Source organism: Cupressus sempervirens, chromosome 2 (assembly GCF_028749045.1).
Source record: "Cupressus sempervirens isolate cs-2001-9-10 chromosome 2, ASM2874904v1, whole genome shotgun sequence".
Classification (NCBI taxonomy): domain Eukaryota; kingdom Viridiplantae; phylum Streptophyta; class Pinopsida; order Cupressales; family Cupressaceae; genus Cupressus; species Cupressus sempervirens.
Genome location: NC_143119.1, coordinates 216,562,149 through 216,589,736, shown reverse-complemented (window position 1 = coordinate 216,589,736; position 27,588 = coordinate 216,562,149). Strand labels below are relative to the sequence as shown.

The window sequence follows — 27,588 nt, the reverse complement described above, 5'->3', positions numbered from 1 at the left end:
TTCATCACAATTTTGACAATAGGATTTTACATTGAAGCCCAATTTGGGAAAAACTACCAACAACATGTCACTCTTTCGAAGTGAGCTCTATTAGGAGCCAACACTATTAAAGGTTACAAAACACACTGTTACATCTGACTTGGTTAGAGGATTTACTCACCTTGTAGCAGTGGCCTTGTAAGAGGACTTTGATCATTCCATTTAGAATGTTACCTAGTTAAAGGATTTACACAGAATATTAAGTCTTCAAATGACTGTTAGGTCAACCTTTGTTAAAAGGATTTCAATACAAACTATTTACAATGACTAGAAAGTAAACAATATGTTTTGATTTGTGTGACTACAACTCACTTTTGTAGGTTTATATCTCTATTCGGTCCTTGTGCTGGTTTACTGATAAGCCTTCAATTGACATCTCTGATATTGATTTGTTTGGACACCCTTCAAGAAATCACTCCACTTTTCTCATCAACACTTAAGCCTTTTTCTCTAATGTAATTATTAATAACATCATATCTACAAGATTTCTCCTTTAGCTTCACAATCACTCACACTCTTGTGCATTTTTGATCAACCTTATTATGTATGTCTCTCTTCACATACAAGTTTCACACATACACACTTATACATGCACACACTAATTTTTTGGCTCTGTATCTCTTGAAATAGGTAATTTATGCTTTACCATTTTCTACATCCACTATAGATCTTATGGTTTACGATCAGGTTCAACTCGATTCACTATATATATTCATCTTCTTGATCTTCTTCTATAAAATTGTCTAGAAGTTTGTCTGTTACGTCTTTACCTAATCCTTGCTTTGAATTTAATGGTCCAATTTATCAATCTTATATTCAACGTAGTTTACATCTCCCAAGAAATCAATTGAGTCAACTTAATCTCACAATTTCCTTGAATTCATTCATATACTGTCACCCAACAATCTCTAAAGTTTGGCACTCAACCATAATTGAAATACTTAGTTGCTGTAAAGCTTTCTGGCTCGATATCAACTATCTTTCTTAGTAAATGCTAATGCTTGATCGACACTAGATTTTCTCGGCACTAACTATAGCTTGGTTGACACTAGAATTACTCAGAACTAACTATATTTTATAATTTTTCTCTACTTGGCTTAACTTTCTTGAAATAAACAATCACTTTTTTTTTTATCAAACTCTATCTAATCAAATGTCCATTGTAACTTCCTTTTCATAATTCAACCTTTCCTCTAGGTGCTATTGTTATGAGAAACTTCTCAAATCCTCTTTATCTACCAAATAAATATGATATCTAGATTAGGTAACAATATGTCTCATCAATAGATTTGACATAAATTAAAAAACAATAGTTATTCCAATTGTATGTTTACAACAATCTCCATGATTACAACATCTCAAACATCTCAATACTAGTAATGGCTTAGTAACCATACAATCTAAAAGATTTTATTACTGACAATCTTATTCTTCTTTGATGAATTTCTCTCTCCGAATCTCTCTTAGGAGTAATTTCTCCCTTTTTCTATAATCTCTCCTTCTATAAATTTATAAATTTCTTCCACTCCCTCTTTCTGTAATCTCTTCTTCTGTAAATTTTTGAATTTCTCCCTCTTAAGTAATCTCTATCTCTTGAAAACAATGCCAAATACATGTATCTATCTTAACTTCAAAGTCTTCATATGTCTGAATTATGTAGATTTAGCATGTCTCACCAATATTTTTCATCTATCTGTGATTGATCTATTATGCTACACTGAATTATCTACCTTAGGCACTTCCCAAAGTAGATTTGTCTTGCATCATTGGGTAATATTCTGATTAGTATATGTGATGCAATGTACATGGCCTACTTAAGTAGCTTTGATTAAGGGAATCACCCATAGTTTACATCTAAGATATTCATGAGCATCTTTAGGTAAGGGTTTTGTGAATATGTCAGCAATTTTTTTCCTTAGTATTCACATAATATAATTTTACTTCTTTGTCTTGAACGAATTCCCTCAAGTAGTGGTACTTGATAGGAATGTGCTTTGTCTTAATGTGCATCATTGGATTGTTTGAAATCTTGATAGTACTTGTGTTATATCACAATAGATAACCACTGGATTTGTAATTTCTTCTTTCATACCTTTTAGTAACCATTTGATCCATGTAATATTTGAACAGTTCACTATAGTTGCCACATACTCAACTTCAACTATATATTGGAAAATACAATTCTTCTTCTTGCTTGTCCATGACACCAATCTCTTTCCTAAAAAGAATGCACCTCCACTATTTTTTTTTTTTGTCATCAATATTTCCTACCCAATATGAGTCAGTAAATAGCCTTAGTTCAAACTTATCATTTCTTTTGTAATACAATCCATAGTCTTATGTACCTTTCAAACATCTCATTATCATTTTTACTATCATCATCTGATTCTCTTTAGGATTTGTTGAAAATCTAGCAACTATCCCAACTACCAAAGCAATATCTAGCCTGTTGTGAACAAAATATTGTAATTTTTGAATCATGGATATGTATAGGGTCTGGTTCACATTAGTAGAATCATTAGTCTTAGATAGCTTATGTCTAGTAGACATAGGTGTATTCACTAGCCTGGAATCTTCAATTCCAAAAGTCTTTACTATCTCCTTGATGTATTTGGATTGTGTAATGAAAATACCAAACTTCACTTGCCACACTTGTAGTCCAACAAAAATTTGATTTCACCAAACATAGACATTTCAAATTCCTTCTCCATTTCATCAGCAAATGATTTTCATAAAGCTTTTCTTCCTCCAATATTATCAACAACTATTTCAAATAACAATAATTTATTATTCTTTCCATCTTCAAATATAGGTTATTGTTATCATTTCTCCTTTCAAAACTAGTGTTCACCAAATAGTTGTGTAATATGTCATACCGTGCTATTGGGGCTTGCATCAATCCATAGAGGATTTGTTTAATTTACATACCATGTTCTTCTTGTTTGGATCTACAAATCGACCTTTAGACTATTCAATGTATACTTCTTCCTTTAGTATACCATTTAAAAATGCAGATTTGACATCCATTTGATATACCTTAAAATTTTTGTAGGTTAAGTATGCAAGAAGAGTTTCAACCCCTTCAAGTCTTTCCATTGGAGAAAAAGTTTCTCCATAATTAACTCCTTCTTGAACATGACCCTTGCATACCAGTCTTGTTTTGTTTCTTGTTACTTCTCCATTCTCATTGAACTTGTTTCTAAAACCCACTTTTTCCCAATGACATTTTTGTCTTTAGGTCTTGGCACTAAGGTCCAAGTGTTGTTCTTCTTAATTTGGTCAATTTCTTCATTCATTGCCTAGATCCAATCTTCATTGTCTAAAGCATCCTTTATTGACTTGGGCTCAAACTCACAAAGTAAACATCTATTATATTTGAGTCTTTTTCTTGTCATAACACTTGATTCAACATCACCAATGATTTGTTCATGTTTGTGATGTCTTCATATTACATATTTTTCTAGCATAGGTAGTTTCCTTCTCTGATCTTCTACAGGTTCATCATGAAAACTAATATGAAGTTCATTTGCTCGTCCTTTCTCTGGTTATGGTTCAAGTTTTGCATGCTCAACATTTTCTATTTGATGGTCAACATTGCCTCTCTATGACTCAACATCTTCAGTCTATTTCTTGACATCCACTCTCTATTTTTTGGTAATTTTCATTTGCATTTCATGATTTCCTCTCTAATGGGAACTTGCAACTTGACTTTTCTATTCACTTTGACTGTTGGGAGTATAATCATCTACCTAGATGAATGTACTACAGTCTTCAGGTTATTCATTACATGAAGTGTCACCTCTTTTTGTAAACAAATCAACTCATATTTTCACTTTCCACAACTATGTTAGTGTTAAATTTTAAACATGTATAAGCTTTTCTTTTAGTGGAATAACCTAGGTGTTACAAGCTAGAGTTGTTGTTGCACCAAAAGATCAACTTGTCAATGCTCGATACAACCACTTGACTTATAGAACATAGGAATTAGTTAAGCCATGTCACAAATTCCTAAGGGGAATGTTGATAGTTAGTCCAACAATCCCCCTCTCAACGTTACTCGAGGAGATTCAAACTTGTGACCAAGCTCTGATACCACTCGTTACAAGCTAGAGTTGTTGTCACACCAAAAGATTGACCTATTAATGCTCAATACAACCACTAGACTTATAGAACACAAGAGGTTGTTAAGCCATGTCTCAAATCCCAAAGGGGAACATTGACGGTTAGTCCAACACTAAGAATATGCCTTCATCATTTTTTGCATCGAGCTTTCCATTCATATTATCTTTTAGTATATAGCATTTGCTACCAAAGATTTTAAAATATTTAACATTAGGAGCATAACCATGAGTAGAAACAAGCAGTTTGGTCTCAATTCTACAAAAGTCCGTGGATTGAGATAATGCTCTTTTAGAAATGGGTGTACTCATTTTTTAAAAATGGGAACCCATATTAGGCTTGGGTACATGATCCTAAATTTAAAAAATGGACACTGATTTTAAAAAAATCAAGTGCATGTTCTTTATTTTTGTTGGTGTAAATAAGTATTTACTATTTACATTTACTTAAGTTTACTTAGGTTAATGCATTATTTTATTACTTTGCATTATTTTATTTTGTGAGACACTTAGGAGTTTGCACACTTTTTTGAGTTGTCATGTTGACAACATAGAAGTACGCAACTCTATTTCAGCACATGGTGTCTACAACATTGGAGTTTGCATCATTTACTAAGTTTTCATGTAGACAACATAGTTATTCACTCTCTTTTTAGCACATGTTGTCTACAACACCGATTTGCGTGTTACACCCTTGTAGGCTTATCCTCTCATCATTGCACTTACTTTTGTGCTTAATGAAGGATAACCCATATCTAATGGACATGTTCCTAGTTGTATGACTTATCATGTAGCTGATTTCGAGACATTCTAGATGTATCTCAGAGGCCTTCATATAAAAACACTCCTAGTGTACTATTAACACATATTGAATGAATATATCATCATTCTAATCATACTCTCTCTTTTTGGTCTATAGTTGTGCTTGTGTTTGAGTTCTTAGTTCCTAGGTGAATTTTTCCCTAAGGAAAATTCTTACATGGTATTAGAGCTTGGAGATTTTCTCATCACATAGCCGTTCGAGACAATTGTTGCTTCAACACCTCGGCTTGAATCCGGAGTACTGCAGAAATTATGAGCGTCTAGAGCTATATCTGACATCACCATTGCATCTGAAACACTAATTCAATGGAAATTGACTATAAACTCGGCTACCCTAGCCCAAAGTCAACCGTGAGACAATTTTTTTTTGCAAATCGGCACTTGGAAGCCCCGATTTGCAACACAAGTATGATCTTTAGATTTGCAATTTTTTAATTTAGATCTGGTATTTTTATTTAATCTCTACAATTATTTTGACTGTATTATTTTACAAAAAAAATTGCCCTTCGGGCAAGTAGCAGAGAATTTTTTTTGCAGGTACCAGGTTCTCAGATCCTAGCCCTACACAGAGGGATATTCCTCTGTTATTTATTGTAGTGTGCAACAATCCTTTTTTCTAGCAGGTCTTAGCAGTTAAATTTGGCACCAAACTCAACAAATTCAGTGCATTCAATACCACTAGACCCCGACGATCACAACCTCCATTCGACGGCTCAATTTCCATTTTATACACCTGCAGGCTTCAATATAAACATCGTTGAAGGCTTCCACATGGTCAATGTGGGATTTTAAATCTTGACCACCAATGGTTGTTTAAACACTAGTGCCAGAATTCAAAACTGACATACTAGTCCCTGCGCACATTTTTGACAACAAACCCCAGACTGCCACATGTCCTTGCCTCCACGTGGATTGCGACCCTGCTCACTCTATGACACGTGTCTTCCTTTTGTCTTTCCATGTGGTGAATAGTCTCTAACCCACACGACACCAAATGAGGAGATGCAAAAAAATAACAGTCTGCCATGTGGTGTTTTGCTTACTCCACATCTTTGTACAATTAGCGCCCACTGGATAGACACGTGTCTACCATGTAGGCATCCCTATCATGCCACATAAGCAGATTATCAGCAATTCATACGGTGCCACCTCAGCTACCACCACAGCCAACTGTATAGCCATACCTCTGACACGTGCACAGTTTGTATCGTACGAATGGTCTAGTCAACTGACATGTCACCCAACTTATCTTTTTTTTGTTGACGTCAACAAAGTATGAGGTTAAAATTGACGGCCGTCAGACCATCAAAACTAGGCTATTTTTAACTGTTGTGATCGTCATTTGAACATCAAATTTAAGATAGTAGTTATCCTGCCAAACCCCTCTCCGGATTGCTTTTTGATTTGACAGCCTGACTTTGTGAGCCCATAACTTGGTAATACAGACTCTGATTCAGATGTGATTTTTTTTCTAAATTGGGTAGAATTTACTAAACTTTTCAGTTGTGGTGTTCTTTTCTAGTTTTGGTGCAAGGATTTTTCAAAAATTGTATTTTTTGGTGATTGTACCTGCTTAATCCTACATTTTACAACTTCAAAAGTTTTGTACGAGCTCATCTGGACATGAAAATAGGTTCCATTTTTTTTGAAGTGTGTTTTTTTTGTCTACTTTCTAGATCTATAGTCAGATTCTAGGGTTGTGTGGACGAAAATCTCACACTTTTAGAATTAAGGCTTTTTCTACATTGTAAAGCTTTGATTACTTTTTAGAATTGTTGTACATTTGAGCTACAATTCTTAGTGAAAATTTTGGGCCTCAAAAGGTAGTTGTAAAATAAAAATTAAAAAGTCCACTTTGTTCATTTTGACAAGTGGCCCATTGTATGTGCACTACTTATAAAGTGCCAAAAGCATCTTTTTTTGGGGGGTCTTTTGATTGAGTGAAAATGGGGTGTGTGTACTGTGTTCTTGTGTCTCTCTTTTGTGCTCTTTTCATTTTCTACATCATGGCTTCATTTAAATGTCCACCTCTAACTTCACACAATTATTCTACATGGAAATATATTACATGGAGTAGATTAATGGAAAAAGGTTACAGTCTTTATGTTGATGGTACAATTACCAAACCTACTAATGCTAAAGAACTCATTAAATGGAAAAAACAAGACCAACGGGCTTTAGAAATTATTAGGAGTTGTGTACATAGAGATCTCTTCTTCCATATTGCCAGTTTCACGGAATCCAAACCAGCTTGGGACAAACTTGAATCATTGTATGGTATGGTGGATGAAGAAAAGTGATTTCAAATTGAGGATGATCTACTTCTCTTGGATCTAAAGAACTTTGACACAATTCAAGATTACATCAACAAAGCCAATGAGTATAGGGCACTACTTAAAGATTGTGGAAATCCCACGAAGGATGACAAGTTGATTCATCACATCCTGAAGAGGCTACCTTCAAAGTATACTTCCTTTGTTTTGAGTTTTAATACTCATAGGTTGACCATGGGAACTGCTTACCAGAAGCCTACATTTGATGTATTTGCAGAGATGTTGATTGTTGAACAATCTCACTAGATGGATTTAGGACCTTTTATGACATCAAAGACCAAAACATTGGTGGCTAGTGATGAGCACCAATTAAGTCAAGGAGGGAAAAGTTCTAGCAGGAAGAAGAAGAAGTAGTGGAAGAAAAAATCACAATTTGAGACACAACAATCCTCCTCACAACAAGGCAATTCTTCTTCCAACAAGAAGGGAAATAATGAAAAAAATGACAAACTTTTTTGTGCATATTGAAAAAGCCCAAATCATGATGATCATCATTGCAAAACTAAAAGAATCAATGAGTTAGAAAACCTACTCAGGAAGAGCAAGATTCAAGTGCCACGTGCTTCCAAGGATTCAACTCCAACCTCTTCAAAGGGTAAAGGAAAAGCACTTATGGAAAACTCAAATTCTTCTTCATAATGGATACTTGACTCTGGTGCCTCTTACCATAGGAGTTCTTCAAAGGGAGACTTTTCTTCATTGAAGCAGTCAAAGGTACTTCACATCTTCATGGGAGATGATACTAAAATGGAAGTTGAAGGAAAAGGACATGTGGAAATGGACAATGGGGAATTCAAAGATGTTCTCTATGTTCCAAACCTTATCTCCAGTCTCCTCTTAGTTTACCAAATCACTCACCTTGGAGATGATCATAAAGTTGAGTTCCTTCTAGGTTCAGTGATGATGTGAAGTCTTAGAGATGATTCATTGGTTGCAGTGGGGAAAGCCAATGATGACAAAAGGATTTATTCCTTCTCCCACTTTGTGCCTAAGTCTCCTTCTCAAGCCTTGTTGACTCACTCTAATTCACAAACCAATTTATGGCATGAGCGGTTTGGTCATCTTGCCTTTCGCTCTCTTGAGCAACTTTGCTCAAAACACATGGCCAAAGGTCTACCTTACATCAAATTTTCTAAGGGTGAGTGTTCATTATGTTTAGTGGATATGAATCTTGAGGAGAAGTATGATAAAGGGAATTCTTCTAAAGCACAAGTTGTTCTTCAGTTAGGTCACATGGTTTTAGTAGGACCTTTTGCAGTGACATTAGTCATCCAAGGCTGCTACATCCTCACATTTGTTGATGACTTTTCATGATTCACTTGGGTCTACTTCCTTCATCATAAGAGTGAAGTGGTTCATAAGCTTCAAGCCTTCAAGACTCATGTTGAACACAAATCAAGGAAAGCCATCAAGGTTCTATGGGTGGACAATGAGAATAGATATGTGAAAAAAAGACTCAAAGACTTTTGCAAACTTGAGGAAATTGATCTTTAGAATCCACTACCATTCAATCCACACAAAATAGATGTTGCATCTATGAGGATTAGGACTCTCAAGACCATGGCAAGTTGCATGATAAAATCCAAGTCTCTTGATCCAACACTTGAAGTTGAAGCCATCAACAATGCCACTCACATACGTAATAGGTCTCCTCATAATGCCTTAGATAGAAAAACTCCTTTTGAGGCATGGTGTGATAGAAAACTAGTTATGAGTCACCTTAGAGTCTTCAGTTGTCCAGCATGGGCAAACCTATCTTCCAGGGGTTGCAAGGCACCAAAACCTAGGCCTTTTCATAGGATATGAAGAAATGCAAAGGCTTACAGACTTATGGATCTAGAGACTCATGAGATTTTTGTGGAGAAGAATGTTCACTTTGAGGAAAGTTCACCCAACTTATCCTCTAATCCTCTCTGCACTTCATACATTGTGGAAACAGATAGTGACACCAGCGATAGTGCTTCAGTAGATTTAGACGCGTGGGGGTCTATTGATAGTTGTAGCAAGAGGTCACATCATGAGTATAGTCCACATTCTTATATTGCCATAGTGAAAGGTCCAACACAACATGGTACATGTTGTCTTCCAACTCCAGCTTCAGTAGATGACTACATGGTAGACATTGTAGGGTTGTTCATGGAGTCCAACACTGTAGATTTGGGAGACAACCTTGAGGACTTACATCTTCTCATTGATGATGATGATCCTTCTACAGTTGTTGCGAGGGCTCACTTTGAACCTCATGTCCATTCTCTACATGATCAATCTTCACAGGTTGGCGTGATTGTGGATCCTTATGTACAATAGTAGTTAGAGGTCTCTTTATCAGTTAAGAAGACAAATGGTTCATTGGGATAGGTTCAAAAAAATCCTTCCCAGATTTGCATTCATTATTTTCAACACAGTTGGAAGGGGCGAACATCAGTATCAACACAGGGATACTTGAGCAGGTCTCAGGGCCACTATACATCTTCAAGATTTTACTTTTTCCATTGTTTCTTCCAAGGGGGAGGAACATCATCCAACACTCATGGACCAACTTCTTTCTTGGAGCAGCTTTCACTAACAAACATTCTTCATTTGGGGGGGGGGGGGGGGGGAATACCTTGTCTCTCTTCCTCTTCTTTCTTTTGGGGGGGAATTTTCTTCTTACGAGGTTTTGTCTCTCTCCTTCTTCACTTATGTATGTACTGGATGTATGTTGTAATGGGGGGATCTTGATTAATCCATCCATCCATGTATCCCTTTTCATCTCTCTTTTTGGGGGAGGGTTTTTCCCATGAGATTTTCCCTCTTTCTCCGCTTTATAAGAGACTGCATTTCATTATGTACATGGGTACCTAACATGGCCTAGTAGCTGGGACCCATCTTGCATTTCATCCTAGTTTTTGTAAGCTTAAGGGCATTCCCCTAAGTTGCACTTAAGACGAGGTGTTGGTGTAAATAAGTATTTACTATTTACACTTACTTAAGTTTACTTAGGTTAATGCATTATTTTATTATTCTATTTTGTGAGACACTTAGGAGCTTGTGCACTTTTTTGAGTTGTCATGTTGACAACATAGAAGTATGCAACTTTATTTTAGCACATGGTGTCTACAACATTGGAGTTTGCATCATTTATTGAGTTGTCATGTAGACAACATAGTTAATTGCACTCCCTTTTTAGCACATGTTGTCTACAACATTGATTTGTGTGTTACACCCTTGAAGGCTTATCCTCTCATCATTGCACTTACTTCCATGCTTAATGGGGGATAACCCATATCTAGCGGACATGTGCCTATGATTTATCATGTAGCAGATTATGAGACATTCTAGATGTATCTTAGAGGCCTTTATATACATGCACTCCTAGTGTACTCTTAACACATATTGAATGAATATATCATCATTCTAATCATACTTTCTCTTTCTGGTCTACAGTTGTGCTTGTGTTTGAGTTCTTAGTTCCTAGGTGAATTTTGTCCTAAGGAAAATACTTACAATTTTCAATTAATTTTTTTTTTAGAAATGGGTACCCATTTTTCAAAAATTAGGTACCTATTTTTTACTTTTAAAAAAAAAGTATCCATTTCTAAAAAAATCAAATTTTTTTATTTTTTGGGAGATTTTAAATGCATTTTAAACATAGATTTTTATTTTTAAAAATGGGCACCCATCTTTTGAATTCCAAATAATGAGTGCTCATTTCTTACAACATGGGGCGAGATTTTTTTTCCTACTTCAAATTTTGGTTTGGGATAGGCTTGGTCAGACCAAGCCTATGCCTTGACCTTTTAAGATTTGGTTAAGGCATTGAATTGATAAATTCATACCTTGCCATAATTTTTAGAGGGTCTTCCTGATCAATTTTTTTTATGAAACAAAATCCCATTAGAGATCTCACTAACCTAATTTCAAAAATATAAATTTTATAGTGTAAAGATTTTATTTACTATTTTTGCATTCTTTTTTAATCAAAGGTGGTACCTAAATGTAAAATAGCGAGGTTCATTAAAAATTTAATAACCTTTTTATTTTATGATTTTCTTAAATTAATTTATATGTCATCATTCTACATACAATTCTTTTGAAGTTAAAAGAAATTTTTTTTTATACAAATTACAGTGTTCGTACATGAGAGGTTTTAAAATTTACCTTTATAGCCAATTAAAAATTAATAATAATACAATTATTTAATAAAAAATTAAAAAAAAATGTTATCATCAATCTATGGTGTGTTAGCTAACTTCATTTAAAAGGATTTACAAAAAAATATTTATTTGTGTCAAATTATGATGTTCATACACAAGTGTGGTATGGTCCTGAACAAACATTTTGAAAAAGTGGTTTTTAAAGATCCCTACCAAAAAAAAAAATGTATCATATGGGTACACAAATAATTACATATTCAAAAAGTAGGTTCCGAACACTACAATTTTTATTTTTGAAGTTTTTTATATTCAATTTTTAAATGCATCAAAATTTGACATCAATTGACAAGAAATTTCAAAAATAGGAAAAATACTTCATTTTTTTGCCCAAAATTAATACCTAACTTCTTGCACTTACCTCCATACCATAGTTCAAAAGGCATAGCATTTGTACCTTTCTTGACTTGTACTAGGGTATAAATAGTAGTACTAACTACTTCTCTCCAATATTTCTATGATACATTCTTCTCCATCATTAATGTTCTTGCACAATCCATTATTGACTTGTTTCTTCTTTCAAAATTTTCATTATGAGGAGGGGTCCTTGGTGCTGACATCTGTCTTTTGATTCCTCTATCATTGCAAAATGTATTGAACTCATGTGAAAAAAATTAACCACCTCTGTCAGATCTCAAACACTTCAGACTCTTCCTTATTTATTTTTCAACTCTAGCTAAATACCACTTAAATAGTTGAAAGACATTACATTTAGCTTTAAGAAACATCACAGTCATAATTCTAGAGTAGTCATCCACAAATAAAATGAAAAATTATCTCAATAGTAACTTTTAACACCAAGGGGTCCACAAAGGTCAGTTTGTACCAATTCCAAAATATCATTAGCAATTTATATGTTTTGCTCTTAAAACTAGACTTTTTTGTCATCTTTCCCAATTGACACTATTTACACATATCATTGTTAGACTTCTTTAGTTTGGGCAACCCTCTTACTTTCTTCATCTTACTTATATTCACCAAATTATCAAAGTTCACATAACATAATGTTTTGTGCCATAACCAAACATCTTTTTGTTGTGTAAATAAATATGTCTCATTTGATAGGTCTAAATAGAATAGTTATCTGCTCACCAGTTCCAAATAGCTTACCATTACCATCATGTATCTTGGCCTTTCTATTGTGAAATTTAGCTTTCACACCTAATATGTTCAGCTGTGAAACACTCAACAAATTATAGTTAAGTCCTTTGACCCAGTAAACATTGTCACATGTTATCTTGTCAGTTAGTTGAATAGTACCTTTATCTTTTATAACACATGGGATATCATTACCAAATTTAACACATCCATCATTGTATGGACCAGTATCTTCAAAATTATCTTTATCACCAGTTATATGATTGGAACATCCACTATCAATTATCCATCTATCACTTTTGTTCACATAAGAAATTAATGCAATTTTCTCATCTTCATCAAAATCTTCTTTCATAGAAACATAGACAACTACATCATCATTACTCTCAAACTCATTATCAATCCTTTCTTCACCAATATAACAAGATTTCTTACCTTTTTCATCCTTTCTTCTCTTGTAGTCTTTGTCATCTCTTCTTCCTTTGTACTTACTTTCCTTCCTTTCATCCTTATTATCTTTTTCAAGACATCTAGCAACAATATGACCAACTTTGTTGCATGAAAAACAAATGATAAGTAATTTACCTTTTCCTCTTCCAAAATTTTTTGCAATGAGGGCATCAAGTTCATAAATATCATCATCAAAACTACCAATTTCACTCTTCACATGTTTTCATTTCTTCTTACTAAGAATTAGTTGTGACTTGAAAGCAAATTCAATAGTAGCAGGTGTATATTTATTAGAGTTAGACATCTCAAAACCAATAAGTCTACCAATTACACCTTCTAAGGTTAAATCGTTACTTGGTGCACATCTCAGTTCTTGGATTGTAGAGACTCTAATGACATAGATAGGGAGTAGAGTCCTCAATACCTTACTTATCACTATTTCATCTTTGATTTCTCCATTTTCACCTCAAATAGCATTAACAACCTCTTTAACTCTTGTGTAGTATTGTAATTTGTTCTCACCTTCTATCATTCTCATGTCATCAAATTTACCTCTCAGGCTTTCTGATTTCTCTTTAAGAACATTTTCATCACCTACAAATATGGTCTTCAATCTATCTCACATCTTCTTTGCATTGTCATAGTCTTTAGGTCAACAAAGTCAACATAGCTTAGGGCTAAGGAAATATCCAACATTGCTTAGTTGTGTTTTAACTTCTATTTTAGTTATTCAGTATTTAGAGGAGTAATGTCTAGAAAATTGACAACAACATCAATGGTACTAGATATGTGCAAGTTCATCAAAGTCTACCATGCAGAAAAGTTCTCCTTGTTCAGCTTGGGTACATCTCTCTTATTAGTAATGATCTTTGGCTTTAAGCACCTTCAAACTTTTCTCTAAAAGTAGTAAGCTTTGATACCAATTGTTAGAAATGTTTAGAATAGGGGGTGAATTAGTTACTCAAGGTCAATATGTATCACTTGAACAATTAAACAATAAACACTTCACTGCTCTGCTTATCCTATTGTTGCTTGGTCTATACTATAAAACTATCATAAACATAACTTGCATTGCATAATGAAAGCATTATCAAATGTAAACATACATAAATCATTCATCATGATTTTTACACTAAGATTTTACATGGAAACCCAATTTGGAAAAAACCTCCAGCAACATGTCATTCTTTTTCACTCTTTTGAAGTGAGCTTTGTTAGGAGCCAACCCTGTTAAAGGTTACAGAACACACTATTAAATATGACTTGGTTAGAGGATTTATTCACCTAGTTAGGAGTGGCCTTGTAAGAGGACTTTGATCATTCCATTTATAATGTCACCTAGTTAAAATATTTACACAAATTGTTAAGTCTTCAAATGACTATTAGGTCAACCTTTGTTAAAAAAAGATTTCAATACGAATTGTTTACAATGACTAGAAAAAAAAGCAGGTTTTGATCTGTGTGATTACAACTCACTTGTTTTCTCCTTTAGCTTCACATTCACTCACACTCTTGTGTGTTTCTAATAAACCTTTCTCTATATGTCTCTCTTTACATACAAGCTTCACACATACACACTCATACACATTGTACACACACATGCACATACTAATTGTTTGGCTTTGTATCTCTTTAAATATACAATTTGTGCTTTACCATTTTCTACATCCACCGTAGATCTTAGGGTTTACAATCAAGTTCAATTTGGTTCATTCTATCTATCCATCTTCTTGATATTCTTTTAGAAACTTCTCTAGAATTCATATGTGGTCTTTACCTAATCTTTGGCTTGAATTTAATAATCCTGCTGATCAATCTTATCTTCAACATAGTTTACATCTCCCAAGAAATCAACTAAGTTGGCTTGATATCACGATTTCCTTAAATTCATTCTTATACTATCACTCAACAATATCTAAAGTCTGGCACTTAGTCATCACTAAAATACTTGGTTGATGTAAATCTTTTTGGCTTGTCATCAACTATCTTGCTCAGTCGATACTAATGCTCAGTCAACACTAGATTTTCTTGATACTAACTATAGCTCAGTTGACACTAGCATTACTCAACATTAACTGTATTTTATACTTCTGCTGGGCTTGGCTAAGCAGCCTTGACATAAACAACCACTTTGCTTTGGCTTAGCTTTCTTGACATAAACAATCACTTTACTTTATCAAAGTCTATCTAACCAAATGTCTATTGTAACTTCCTTTTCATAACCCAAAATTTCCTCTAGGTAATATTGTTATGAGAGACTTCTCAAATCCTCTTCATCAATCAAATAGATATGTCATTTAGATTAGGTAGCAATATGTCTCATCAATAGATTTGACATCAATGAAAAATTAACAATTGTTTGAATTGTAAATTTTTTTCTACACTTTATATTGGCCCGAGTTTCTTATCTTTATATTGACCACCACTGATCTTACTAGCCACTAAACATCTTGTGTTTCAATAATTTTTTTCATTCACAAAGTTTGATTGATCATTCAATTAAGACACATTTTCCAAATAAATAATTTCTTTATGCTACAATTTTAAGATAATTATATTAATTTTTGAACAAATAAAAGATTTCAATAAAAAAAAAAGATTTTAAATTAATTAATAATTTTAATAAACTCAAGAGATAAATTGATTTTGAAATTGAAGTACACCATGAAAATGGTAGAACTCAAAGATGAAACTTTACAAGAAAAATAAATTGTAGGGGCTTTTATATTTGCATTTTCTTTGGCAAGGAAATATGGGAATTTATTAACACTGACTGACTATCCTAAAGTACATATTTTTCCACTAGTGTTGTTTCAACTTGTTAAATATCATCAAATATGAGAAGTTTAGGCACTTCATTTGGCAATGTGGTTACCCAAACAACCTGAAGGAATGGTACCCTGTGCGTGTTGGGCATGACACAAGGCTATTGCCCCTGACTCTGCTAATACCAATTCTATATTATCCATTCTTATATCTGTGCAAGATCCCTCTTGACTGCACTTCAATGTAATTCCATCCTTTGTTGCTGATGTCCCCTTTATATTGCTGTATTTTACATTGCTTATTTTCACAGCAGAACCAAAACTGCCCTGCACCAAAAGGAAAAGAGGTGACTTCTTAACAACAGATATCAGTTATTAAAGCCAAAACTATGCTTATTACATGATTTGACTATTGTACCCGAGAGTTGCAGGCAGACCTATTTTCAGCCTTGTTGCAGTAGAACTGATCAATTATTATTGGGTTTCTCACGTTTTCCATCTCTACATTCTCATATGTTATGTCGCTTGCCACTCCAGAACCTCCCTATCATATTATATCATAGAGAGTTTGTCAATGAGCATTTCATAAAATCTCATAAAAATACCATTCTTTTCATGCTTGTGCTTTACTCTAATTCTGCATTTCATCTATCCTCAGCATTTCTCACTGTAAATTTTAAATTTTATAGTGTTTATTATTTTATTTACTATTTTTGCATTATTTTTTAATCAAAGATGATACCTAAATGTAAAATAGCGAGGTTTACAAAAAATTTAATAAAATTTTTATTTTATAATTTTTCTTAAATAAATTTATGTCATCATTCTACATATAATTCTTTTGAAGTTAAAAAAAAAGAACTTTTGAACAAATTATGGTATTCGTACACAAGAGGTTTTAAAATTTACCTTTATAGCCAATTAAAAATTAATAATAATAAAATTATTTAATAAAAAATCAATATTTGGTGTGTTAGGTAACTTTGTTTAAAATGATTTACAAAAATTCATTTATTTGTGTCAAATTATGGTGTTCGTACATGAATGTGGTATGGTCCTGAAACAAACATTGTGAAAAAGTGGTTTTTAAAGATCCCTACCAAAAAAACAATTTATCATATGGGTTCACAAATAAATTACATATTCAAAAAGTAGATTCCAAACACTACAATTTTTATTTTTGAAATTTTTTTATATTCAATTTCTAAATTCATCAAAATTTGACATCAATTGACAAGAAATTTAAAAAATAGGAAAAACACTTCCACTTTTTGCCCAAAAGTAAGACCCAACTTCTTGCACTTACCCCCATACCATAGTTCAAAAGGTGTAGCATTTGTACCTTTCTTGACTTGTACTCTATTTAGGGTATAAATAGTAGTACTAACCACTTCTCTCCAATATTTTTGTGATACATTCTTCTCCATCATTAATGTTCTTGCAAAGTCCATTATTGATTTGTTTCTTCTTTCAGCTATTTCATTCTGAGGAGGGGTCCTTGGTGCTGACATCTATCTTTTGATTCCTCTGTCATTGTAGAATGTATTGAACTCATATGAAATAAATTCACCACCTCTTTTAGATCTCAAAAACTTCATGCTTTTCCCTATTTCTTTTTCAATTCTGGCTAATTACCACTTAAATAACTGAAAAACATTAGATTTAGTTTTAAGAAACATCACAGTCATCATTCTAGAGTAGTCATCCACAAATAAAATGAAAAATTGATCTCAACAGTAACTTTTAAGACCAAGGGATTCACAAAGGCTAGTATGAACCAATTCCAAAATATCATTAGCAGTATATGTTTTGCTCTTAAAATTAGACTTTTTTTGTCATCTTTCCCAATTGCCACGGTTTACACATATCATTGTCAGACTTCTTTAGTTTAGGCAATCCTCTTACTTTCTTCATCTTACTTATATTCACCAAATTATCAAAGTTCACATAACATAATTTTTTGTGTCGTAACCAAACATCTTCTTGTTGTGTAAACAAATATGTCTCATTTGATAGGTCTAGATAGAATAAGTTATTTGCTCACTGGTTCCAATTATCTTACCATTACCATCATGTCTCTTGGCCTTTCTATTGTGAAATTCAACTTTGAATCTTGATTTTTTTAGTTGTGAAACACTCAACAAATTGTAGTTAAGTCCTTTGACAGAGTAAACATTGTCATATGTTATCTTGTCAGTCAGTTGAATAGTACCTTTACCTTTTATAACACATGGGATATCATTACCAAATTTAACACATCCACCATTGTATGGACAATAATCTTCAAAATTATCTTTATCACCAGTTATATGATTGGAACATCCACTATCAATTATCCATCTATCACTTTTGTTCACATAAGAAATTAATGCAATTTTCTCATCTTCATCAAAATCTTCTTTCATAGAAACATAGACAACTACATCATCATTACTCTCAAACTCATTATCAGTCCTTTCTTCAGCAATATAACAAGATTTATTACCTTTATCATCCTTGCTTCTCTTGTAGTCTTTGTCATCTCTTCTTCCTTTGTACTTACTTTCCTTCCTTTCATCCTGATTATCTTTTTCAAGACATCTAGCAACAATATGACCAACTTTATTGCATGAAAAACAAATGATAAGTAATTTACCTTTTCCTCTTCCAAAAATTTTTGCAATGAGGGCATCAAGTTCATAAATATCATCATCAAAACTACCAATTTCACTCTTCACATGTTTTCATTTCTTCTTGCTAAGAACTAGTTGTGACTTGAAAAAAAATTCAATAGTAGCAGGTGTATAGTTATTAGAGTTAGACATCTCAAAACCAATAAGTCTACCAATTACACCTTCTAAGGTCAAATTGTTACTTGGTGCACAACTCAATTCTTGGATTGTAGAGACTCTAATGACATAGATAGGGAGTAGAGTCCTCAATACCTTAATTATCACTATTTCATCTTTGATTTCTCCATTTTCACCTCAAATAGCATTAACAACCTCTTTAACTCTTGTGTAGTATTGTAATATGTTCTCACCTTCTATCATTCTCATGTCATCAAATTTACCTCTCAGGCTTTCTGATTTCTCTTTTAGAACATTTTCATCACCTCCATAAATGGTCTTCAATCTATCTCACATCTTCTTTGCACAGTCATAGTCTTTAGGTCAACAAAGTCAACATAGCTTAGGGCTAAGGCAATATCCAACATTGCTTAGTTGTGTTTTAACTTCTATTTTAGTTATTCAGTATTTAGAGGAGTAATGTCTAGAAAATTGACAACAACATCAATGGTACTAGATATGTGCAACTTCATCAAAGTCTGCCATGCACAAAAGTTCTCCTTGTTCAGCTTGGGTACAACTCTCTTATTAGTAATGATCTTTGGCTTTAAGTGCCTTCAAACTTTTCTCTAAAAGCACTAAGCTTTGATACCAATTGTTAGAAATGTTTAGAATAGGGGGTGAATCAGTTACTCAAGGTCAATATGTATCACTTGAACAATTAAACAATAAACACTTCACTGCTCTACTTATCCTGTTGTTGCTTGGTCTATACTATAAAACTATCATAAAAATAACTTGCATTGCATAATGAAAGAATTATCAAATGTAAACATACATAAATCATTCATCATGATTTTTACACTAGGATTTTACATGGAAACCCAATTTGGAAAAAACCTCCAGCAACATTTCATTTTTTTTCACTCTTTTGAAGTGAGCTTTGTTAGGAGCCAACCCTGTTAAAGGTTACAGAACACACTATTAAATATGACTTGGTTAGAGGATTTATTCACCTAGTTAGGAGTGGCCTTGTAAGAGGACTTTGATCATTCCATTTATAATGTCACCTAGTTAAAATATTTACACAAATTGTTAAGTCTTCAAATGACTATTAGGTCAACCTTTGTTAAAAAAGATTTCAATACGAATTGTTTACAATGACTAGAAAAAAATTGCAGGTTTTGATCTGTGTGATTACAACTCACTTGTTTTCTCCTTTAGCTTCACATTCACTCACACTCTTGTGTGTTTCTGATAAACCTTTCTCTGTATGTCTCTCTTTACATACAAGCTTCACACATACACACTCATACACATTGCACACACACATGCACATACTAATTGTTCGGCTCTGTATCTCTTTAAATACACAATTTGTGCTTTACCATTTTCTACATCCACCGTAGATCTTAGGGTTTACAATCAAGTTCAATTTGGTTCATTCTATCTATCCATCTTCTTGATATTCTTTTAGAAACTTCTCTAGAATTCATATGTGGTCTTTACCTAATCTTTGCCTTGAATTTAATAATCCAGCTCATCAATCTTATCTTCAACATAGTTTACATCTCCCAAGAAATCAACTAAGTTGGCTTGATCTCACGATTTCCTTAAATTCATTCTTATACTATCACTCAATGTAATAGACACCCAAGAATGCCCAAAAGCTGAATCAACTGCTGAAATTATATTAATTCTAAAAATGCTGCAATCAAGTACAAAGAGATGTATTCCAAAGGCCAAACCCTAAGGAATGACGTCTAGAATGTTACAATAGAGAATGAACATCCTCTATTGCCAAAAAAGGAGGGTGATTCACACATTCAAGCTCTTATCAAATGCAAGCCATAATCATCCGATACAATGATCCCATGCTAAACAATGAGACTCTCACCCCTATTTATCCTATTCCATCACCCTTCTAGAAAGAACTAAAACATTAATTAATTGCAAGTGCTAGAAGCTTCCCCCTTCCAATAATTAATGCACTCTCTAGAAACTCCTCTCTTGCAATAATTAATTGTGCTTCTAGAGGCTTCCACCTTTCCAATAATTAATACACACTCTAGACGCATCTCCTTTGTAATACAATAATTAATTTAATTAATTAAATATAAAGCCATCTTTTACTTTTAATTTATTTAATGACTTTATAAGAAATTAATTTAATTTTTTCTTATCCTCCACTTAGACTTTGGAAACCGTGAAGGCCAAAAGATGGGATCATTACAAATCCGCCCTCCTTGAAATTGCTTGTCCTCAAGCAATTAAGTAACATAATGGACTCCAACCTCCACCTGGATCCCAATATGTGATATCCATATGGAAGTTAAACCAACTGCAAACCCGCATCATCAGGACCAACCCCTGTAGCCTAGCATTCAAAACTTGTGCTGATGAAGTCAAAATGTCATCATAAGGAAACTCCATAGAAGATCTATGAAACATCTTCTTCCCTTTATCCATCCACATAATATATATTGGACTGGAATGCATATTATCACCATCATGCTTTGAAAAAGATGTAGTTGTAGGTGAACCATATGTACCCATGCTAACTGTATTAACAATAGGTGTTGCCGCATCGAAATATATGGACATAGGAACAACATTAACTGCTGCAACAGAAAACAGAACTGAATTTGTAGTTGATGAAAACTCATAATCATTAACATGTGTGGCTTCATTAGAAAATACATCAACCACTGCATTTATACCATTAAACTCCTCATTGGATGCTTCAACTGACATAGAAGTGGCTGCTGATATGATAGCATCCTTGCATTCTCCTAATTCCACTATTGCTACGTCATCATCCCCTGACAAGGCTTCATATGTGGTCTCCTGACTTTGCACGCATGTCTCTACTGACTCTGCCGAAATGCCCACATCACCAACATCATGGCTGGCTGGCTCTATACGTGTCTCGATCTCACCTGAGAAATTGACTACCTTCTGCTCTAGAGAAACACACAAATCATCAATGTTGATGCCCATCTGTCTAGCCGTAAGCTTTAACATCATATCCATTCACCTATTCTGCTCCTATTGCATACGTTACCTCTCCTCTAATGTACCCAATAATTGTCTGAACATCACATCTTGATCTAGACTAATATACATCTTTATCCGACTATCAATATGATCTCCACAGGATGGAAAGACTTATAGCTCTGATACCACTGTAATAGACACCCAGGAATGCCCAAAAGCTGAATCAACTGCTAAAATTATATTAATTCTAAAAATGTTGCAATCAAGTACAAAGAGATGTATTCCAAAGGCCAAACCCTAAGGAATGATGTCTAGAATGTTACAACAGAGAATGAACGTCCTCTATTGCCAAAAAAAGAGGGTGATTCACACATTCAAGCTCTTATCAAATGCAAGTCATAATCATCCGATACAATAATCTCATGCTAAACAATGAGACTCTCACCCCTATTTATCCTATTCCTTCACCCTTCTAGAAAGAACTAAAACATTAATTAATTGCAAGTGCTAGAAGCTTCCCCTTTCCAATAATTAATGCACTCTCTAGAAACTCCCCTCTTGCAATAATTAATTGTGCTTCTAGAGGCTTCCACCTTTCCAATAATTAATACACACTCTAGACTCATCTCCTTTGTAATACAATAATTAATTTAATTAATTAAATATAAAGCCACCTTTTAATTTTAATTTATTTAATGACTTTATAAGAAATTAATTTAATTTTTTCTTATTCTCCACTTAGACTTTAGAAAACATGAAGGCCAAAAGATGGGATCATTACACTCAACAATCTCTAAAGTCTGGCACTTAGTCATCACTAAAATACTTGGTTGATGTAAATCTTTTTGGCTCGTCATCAACTATCTTGCTCAGTCGATACTAATGCTCAGTCAACACTAGATTTTATCGGTAATAACTATAGCTTAGTTGACACTAGCATTACTCAACACTAACTGTATTTTATACTTCTGCTGGGCTTGGCTAAGCAGCCTTGACATAAACAATCACTTTGCTTTGGCTTAGCTTTCTTGACATAAACAATCACTTTACTTTATCAAAGTCTATCTAACCAAATGTCCATTGTAACTTCCTTTTCATAATCCAAAATTTCCTCTAGGTAATATTGTTATGAGAGACTTCTCAAATCCTCTTCATCAATCAAATAGATATGTCATTTAGATTAGGTAGCAATATGTCTCATCAATCAATTTGACATCAATGAAAAATTAACATTTGTTTGAATTGTAAATTTTTTCCTACACTTTATATTGGCCCGAGTTTCTTATCTTTATATTGACCACCACTGATCTTACTAGCCACTAAACATCTTGTGTTTCAATAATTTTTTTCATTCACAAAGTTTGATTGATCATTCAATTAAGACACATTTTCCAAATAAATAATTTCTTTATGCTACAATTTAAAGATAATTATATTAATTTTTGAACAAAAAAAGATTTCAATAAATAAAAAAAAGATTTTAAATTAATTAATAATTTAATAAACTCAAGAAATAAATTGATTTTGAAATTGAAGTACACCATGAAAATGGTAGAACTCAAAGATGAAACTTTACAAGAAAAATAAATTGTAGGGGCCTTTATATTTGCATTTTCTTTGGCAAAGAAATATGGGAATTTATTAACACTGACTGACTATCCTAAAGTACATATTTTTCCACTAGTGTTGTTTCAACTTGTTAAATATCATCAAATATGAGAAGTTTAGGCACTTCATTTGGCAATGTGGTTACCCAAACAACCCGAAGGAATGGTACCCTGTGCGTGTTGGGCATGACACAAGGCTATCGCCCCTGACTCTGCTAATACCAATTCTATATTATCCATTCTTATATCTGTGCAAGATCCCTCTTGACTGCACTTCAATGTAATTCCATCCTTTGTTGCTGATGTCCCCTTTATATTGCTGTATTGTACATTGCTTATTTTCACAGCAGAACCAAAACCGCCCTGCACCAAAAGGAAAAGAGGTGACTTCTTAATAACAGATATCAGTTATTAAATCCAAAACTATGCTTATCACATGATTTGACTATTGTACCTGAGAGTTGCAGGCAGACCTATTTTCAGCCTTATTGCAGTAGAACTGATCAATTATTATTGGGTTTCTCACGTTTTCCATCTCTACATTCTCATATGTTATGTCGCTTGCCACTCCAGAACCTCCCTATCATATTATATCATAGAGAGTTTGTCAATGAGCATTTCATAAAATCTCATAAAAATACCATTCTTTTCATGCTTGTGCTTTACTCTAATTCTGCATTTCATCTATCCTCAGCATTTCTCACTGTAAATTTTTTCAAAATAATGATAATTATAATACCGGCCATGTTTTGATTCTCAATCCATTCGTTGTTGATTTCAGCTTGGCGCCCTTCACCTGAATCGAATGGACATCTGCTTTGCTATTTCCTCTTCCAAGACTTCCAATACTGCATACACAATAGTTAGAAAAAATAAGTCAATTTTAACTATTTAACACTTTTGTTCTTGAAATGAAGCTTAGTGTGTGATCTTTAAGCTATCACCACACAATCTGAACATGATGCAAACAATTAATATAAACAATTTCTCATACCAAATACATTGATAATACTCAAGCATGAAACTACTATTAACTTTTAAAACGGAAATGCAAATAAATGACCTAATTCCATGGCCTGGACCGCATGTGATATCAGTGATTCTGATATTTGAAGACCCATCACCTATCGCCACGCAGTCATCTCCTGCACTTCCATATCATCATAAATTCATCCATACACATCTCTTGGCAAATACCCTCTACTATCTTATAAAATTATATTAAAGAATAAGAAAAACTGTCTCTTGTATTATTATTGAATTCAAAACAGCTTGTTATTCAATCTATAACATGAAATGTTTTATATTATAATTATAGAAGATTAACATTGATGGGTCGTATAAAAAGATCTTTTCAAACAACTGACCTTTACAAACTCAAAAATAAGAAACTTTAAATGATTTAATATTTGACACATTGATCTACCTGTTCCAATAATGGTATCTCTTATGTCAATGTTTGTGGATCGGGATGTATCAATTCCATCAGTGTTTGGGCTTCTTTTTGGTGCCTCAATTGAAATACCCACAATCTCCACACTTTCAGATCCTGTCAACGTAAGGTGAAATATAGGGCTGTTTGTCACCTTCAACCCACTCACTGTACTCCCTTTCACATTATTGAAATGAATGGCCTGTGGACAAATGAAATCAAATTAATTATATGACATTAACCAATATTCTCTATGGTTACTATTTATAGGTTACCATTGTAATAGGTTACTAACCGTTGGTCTATTTTTATGTTTTCCCCACCAATTATTTCCTTTACCATCAATAATTCCCTTCCCTGTCAAATTAAATTGCTGAAGATTCTCAAACAACAGCCACACATATGAGTTTTTCCACCTGCTGGGATCTTCGGGTGCAACAATCATTCCATCAACCTACACAAAAATTGGAAAACATCGGTTTTTGCTTGAATTACTGCCATATTCTCCAATCAGTGAGCAAATTTACAGTACCACATATTTTTCCACAAAATAAAACATCAAGTTTTATTATTATTATTAGACCAGACATTTTTTAATCCTTATTCAAAATTTAAACCTGAAAAGTGAAGCCAGGCTGACAGGGTCCCTGGAAGTCCAGATTGTTAACCAGAAAAGTCTTGCCACCTGGCACAAGCAATGTTGCAGAGGATGCTTTACAAGCATCATTCCATGCATCAAGAAACGCCTGTGAAAATCATTACAATCATATCAATAAGAAATGTAAGCTTTTAGATTCCTTGTCAGTGAAGATATAAACAGTTAGAATGGCAGTAAATAAGATATAATATCAAGAGAGTAAATAAAAGAAGAACCTGAGTGTCATCGTGTGCTCCATCACCCACTGCACCGTAATTTTGTACATCAAAGTTTCTTGCAATATAATTTGTATTATAAGCGTCCACAGATATTGTAGAAGTAGCCCTCAGATATCTATTGCTTCCTCTGATTATATGGGCTTCAACAGCTGTGATGATGATCAACAAATTGAAGGCCAAGAACACCAAATTCTTCATATGCAGGTTGGGATGAGGTAGAGAAGCCATTGATATCATTATAATTGCAGGCTAATTATTACTCTGATAGAGAATTATGAGTGCTGAAGGAAGATGAGTGGGCGTTTAACAAGGCAAGTTTTGTTGCGACTCACAAGGAAGTGGATGTTTAGTAGTTAGTTTAATGGAGTCAGTTAAATGTACAATTTAATCTGCTTCACGAGTGCTCCCTCTTTCTCAGGTTTACCGCATTTGGTAATACCACGTTTTTGTTCTTCAGAATGAAAACCACGCATCCAAAAACGGAGTATTTCAGGATGGATATAACATGTTCCAAATCACGGGCTATCTCAGAAAATAGCCCTCCCCGATTTCTCCCTTAAACAATACTGATGTTTCTATTAGTTTATATATGTTTCAATATATGTAAAATATGCCGACACAATTTTTTGTTGAGGTGTTTATTATTATACAGGTCCTCTTCCTATATATATATATAATACAAAATATAAAAACTATAACATGGTTCTAGAAAATATTAATAACTTAATATATAATTGAAAAGTATTGTATGAACAATATCTTTAAGAAAGCTTGAGTTTGTGCCTTGTGCAAGGGTTAGAGGATAAGTATTATAAGTAGCAATTATAATTTCGTAGTCGAAAATTATTTTTCTCTAAGAACTTAGACATATATATATATAAAATTAAATTTATTCATATTTTTGTTAATGATATTCATTTAAAATTAGCAATTATTAAATGTAAGCCAACTCTTGGGAATACATCAATAATAATATTTTAATTTTCAAAATTTGATAATAATTTTTATTGGCAATATATATTATGAGGTAAAAATGTAAATAATTATAGTGCTAAATTTGAAAATAATTTTATTTACCTATGTTTTAAATTTAGTTGGAAATCATTTTGTTTATAATTTTGTATAATAATTTTAAAATATTTGATGAACAAAAAATACAAAGATAAAGATTTAAATTTTTATATCTTTAAGGGCCCGTTTGGCAATGAGAATACAAGTGGAATAGGCGTATGCATATTCTCAAAATTTTGAATTGTTTGTTTGGATGCACTAAATCGGAATTGGAATAAGAATAAAATTAGAATATGTATTCCAATTTTGGCCCAAAAATGAGGATTTGTTAATCCACAAAAATAGATGGAATAAGAATACGTATTCCTATTCCAATATTTTTCATTTTACAAAACATAAATTTTTCAGTCCATGTATTCCGCATCAAATTCTGGGTGAACCAAACAAGAACAGGGATACGTAACCCCATTTTCTATTCAAGAATTAGTATTCTAGAATAGGTATTCCTATTCCCGTTTTTATATTCCTACAACAAAACGGGCCCTAAGTGTTTTTGTCCAAAATAATAATAATAATAATTACTCACCTATAATCTTTATCTTAATTACTATCAATTGTCAATTATAATTTAATTAAAAATAGTAAAATTAATATATAAACTATTTTTATGAAAACATAGCAAACTAAATAGCTAAACCATAATTCTATCTCTATATAATTCTTATTAGTTAATGCTAAAAATCATTCAATTCAATTGACTAATCACTATAAGATTTAAAAGATTAAAAGAAACTTCAAATGTTTTTATCTTTTTCTAATTTTTCATTACTTTATAAATCACATTTTTCATTCATTCTATTGGACCATACTATTTTTGGTAGGTTGAAAATTTAATTTTCTCTAACAAAAATACAAATATTTTCTAACAAGTCTATCATGCATTAATGAGTGCATTAATTACAACTTTACCTTTTCCACATTTGTGACAAGTGGATTAACTTTTCAAAAAAAAAAATCATTTTTATCTTCCACCTCACAAATAAATGTCTAAACAATATTAATTATCTCTATCTATTTTT

The 27,588-nt window shown here is 33.0% G+C and overlaps 1 protein-coding gene across 1 annotated transcript; it reads right to left on the bottom strand.

Moving 5' to 3' along the window:
- Window positions 1-15,908: 15,908 nt before the first annotated feature.
- Window positions 15,909-25,735, bottom strand: LOC149571815 (polygalacturonase-like). The gene is made up of 8 exons (XM_089809961.1): window positions 25,496-25,735; window positions 25,240-25,368; window positions 24,918-25,076; window positions 24,617-24,824; window positions 24,254-24,335; window positions 23,930-24,038; window positions 23,645-23,770; window positions 15,909-16,145 (listed from the first exon to the last, which is right to left on the bottom strand). The coding sequence occupies exons 1-8, from the start codon at window positions 25,733-25,735 to the stop codon at window positions 15,909-15,911; spliced, it is 1,290 nt and encodes a 429-aa protein (XP_089666087.1).
- Window positions 25,736-27,588: the final 1,853 nt, after the last annotated feature.

Coding starts and splice junctions, on each gene's coding strand:
- LOC149571815 (XM_089809961.1), bottom strand. CDS start 25,735: ATGATATCAATGGCTTCTCTACCTCATCCCAACCTGCATATGAAGAAT. Junction 25,369..25,495: donor GAGCACACGATGACACTCAG/GTTCTTCTTTTA, acceptor TGATTTTCACAG/GCGTTTCTTGATGCATGGAA. Junction 24,039..24,253: donor GGTCCAGGCCATGGAATTAG/GTCATTTATTTG, acceptor TTGTGTATGCAG/TATTGGAAGTCTTGGAAGAG.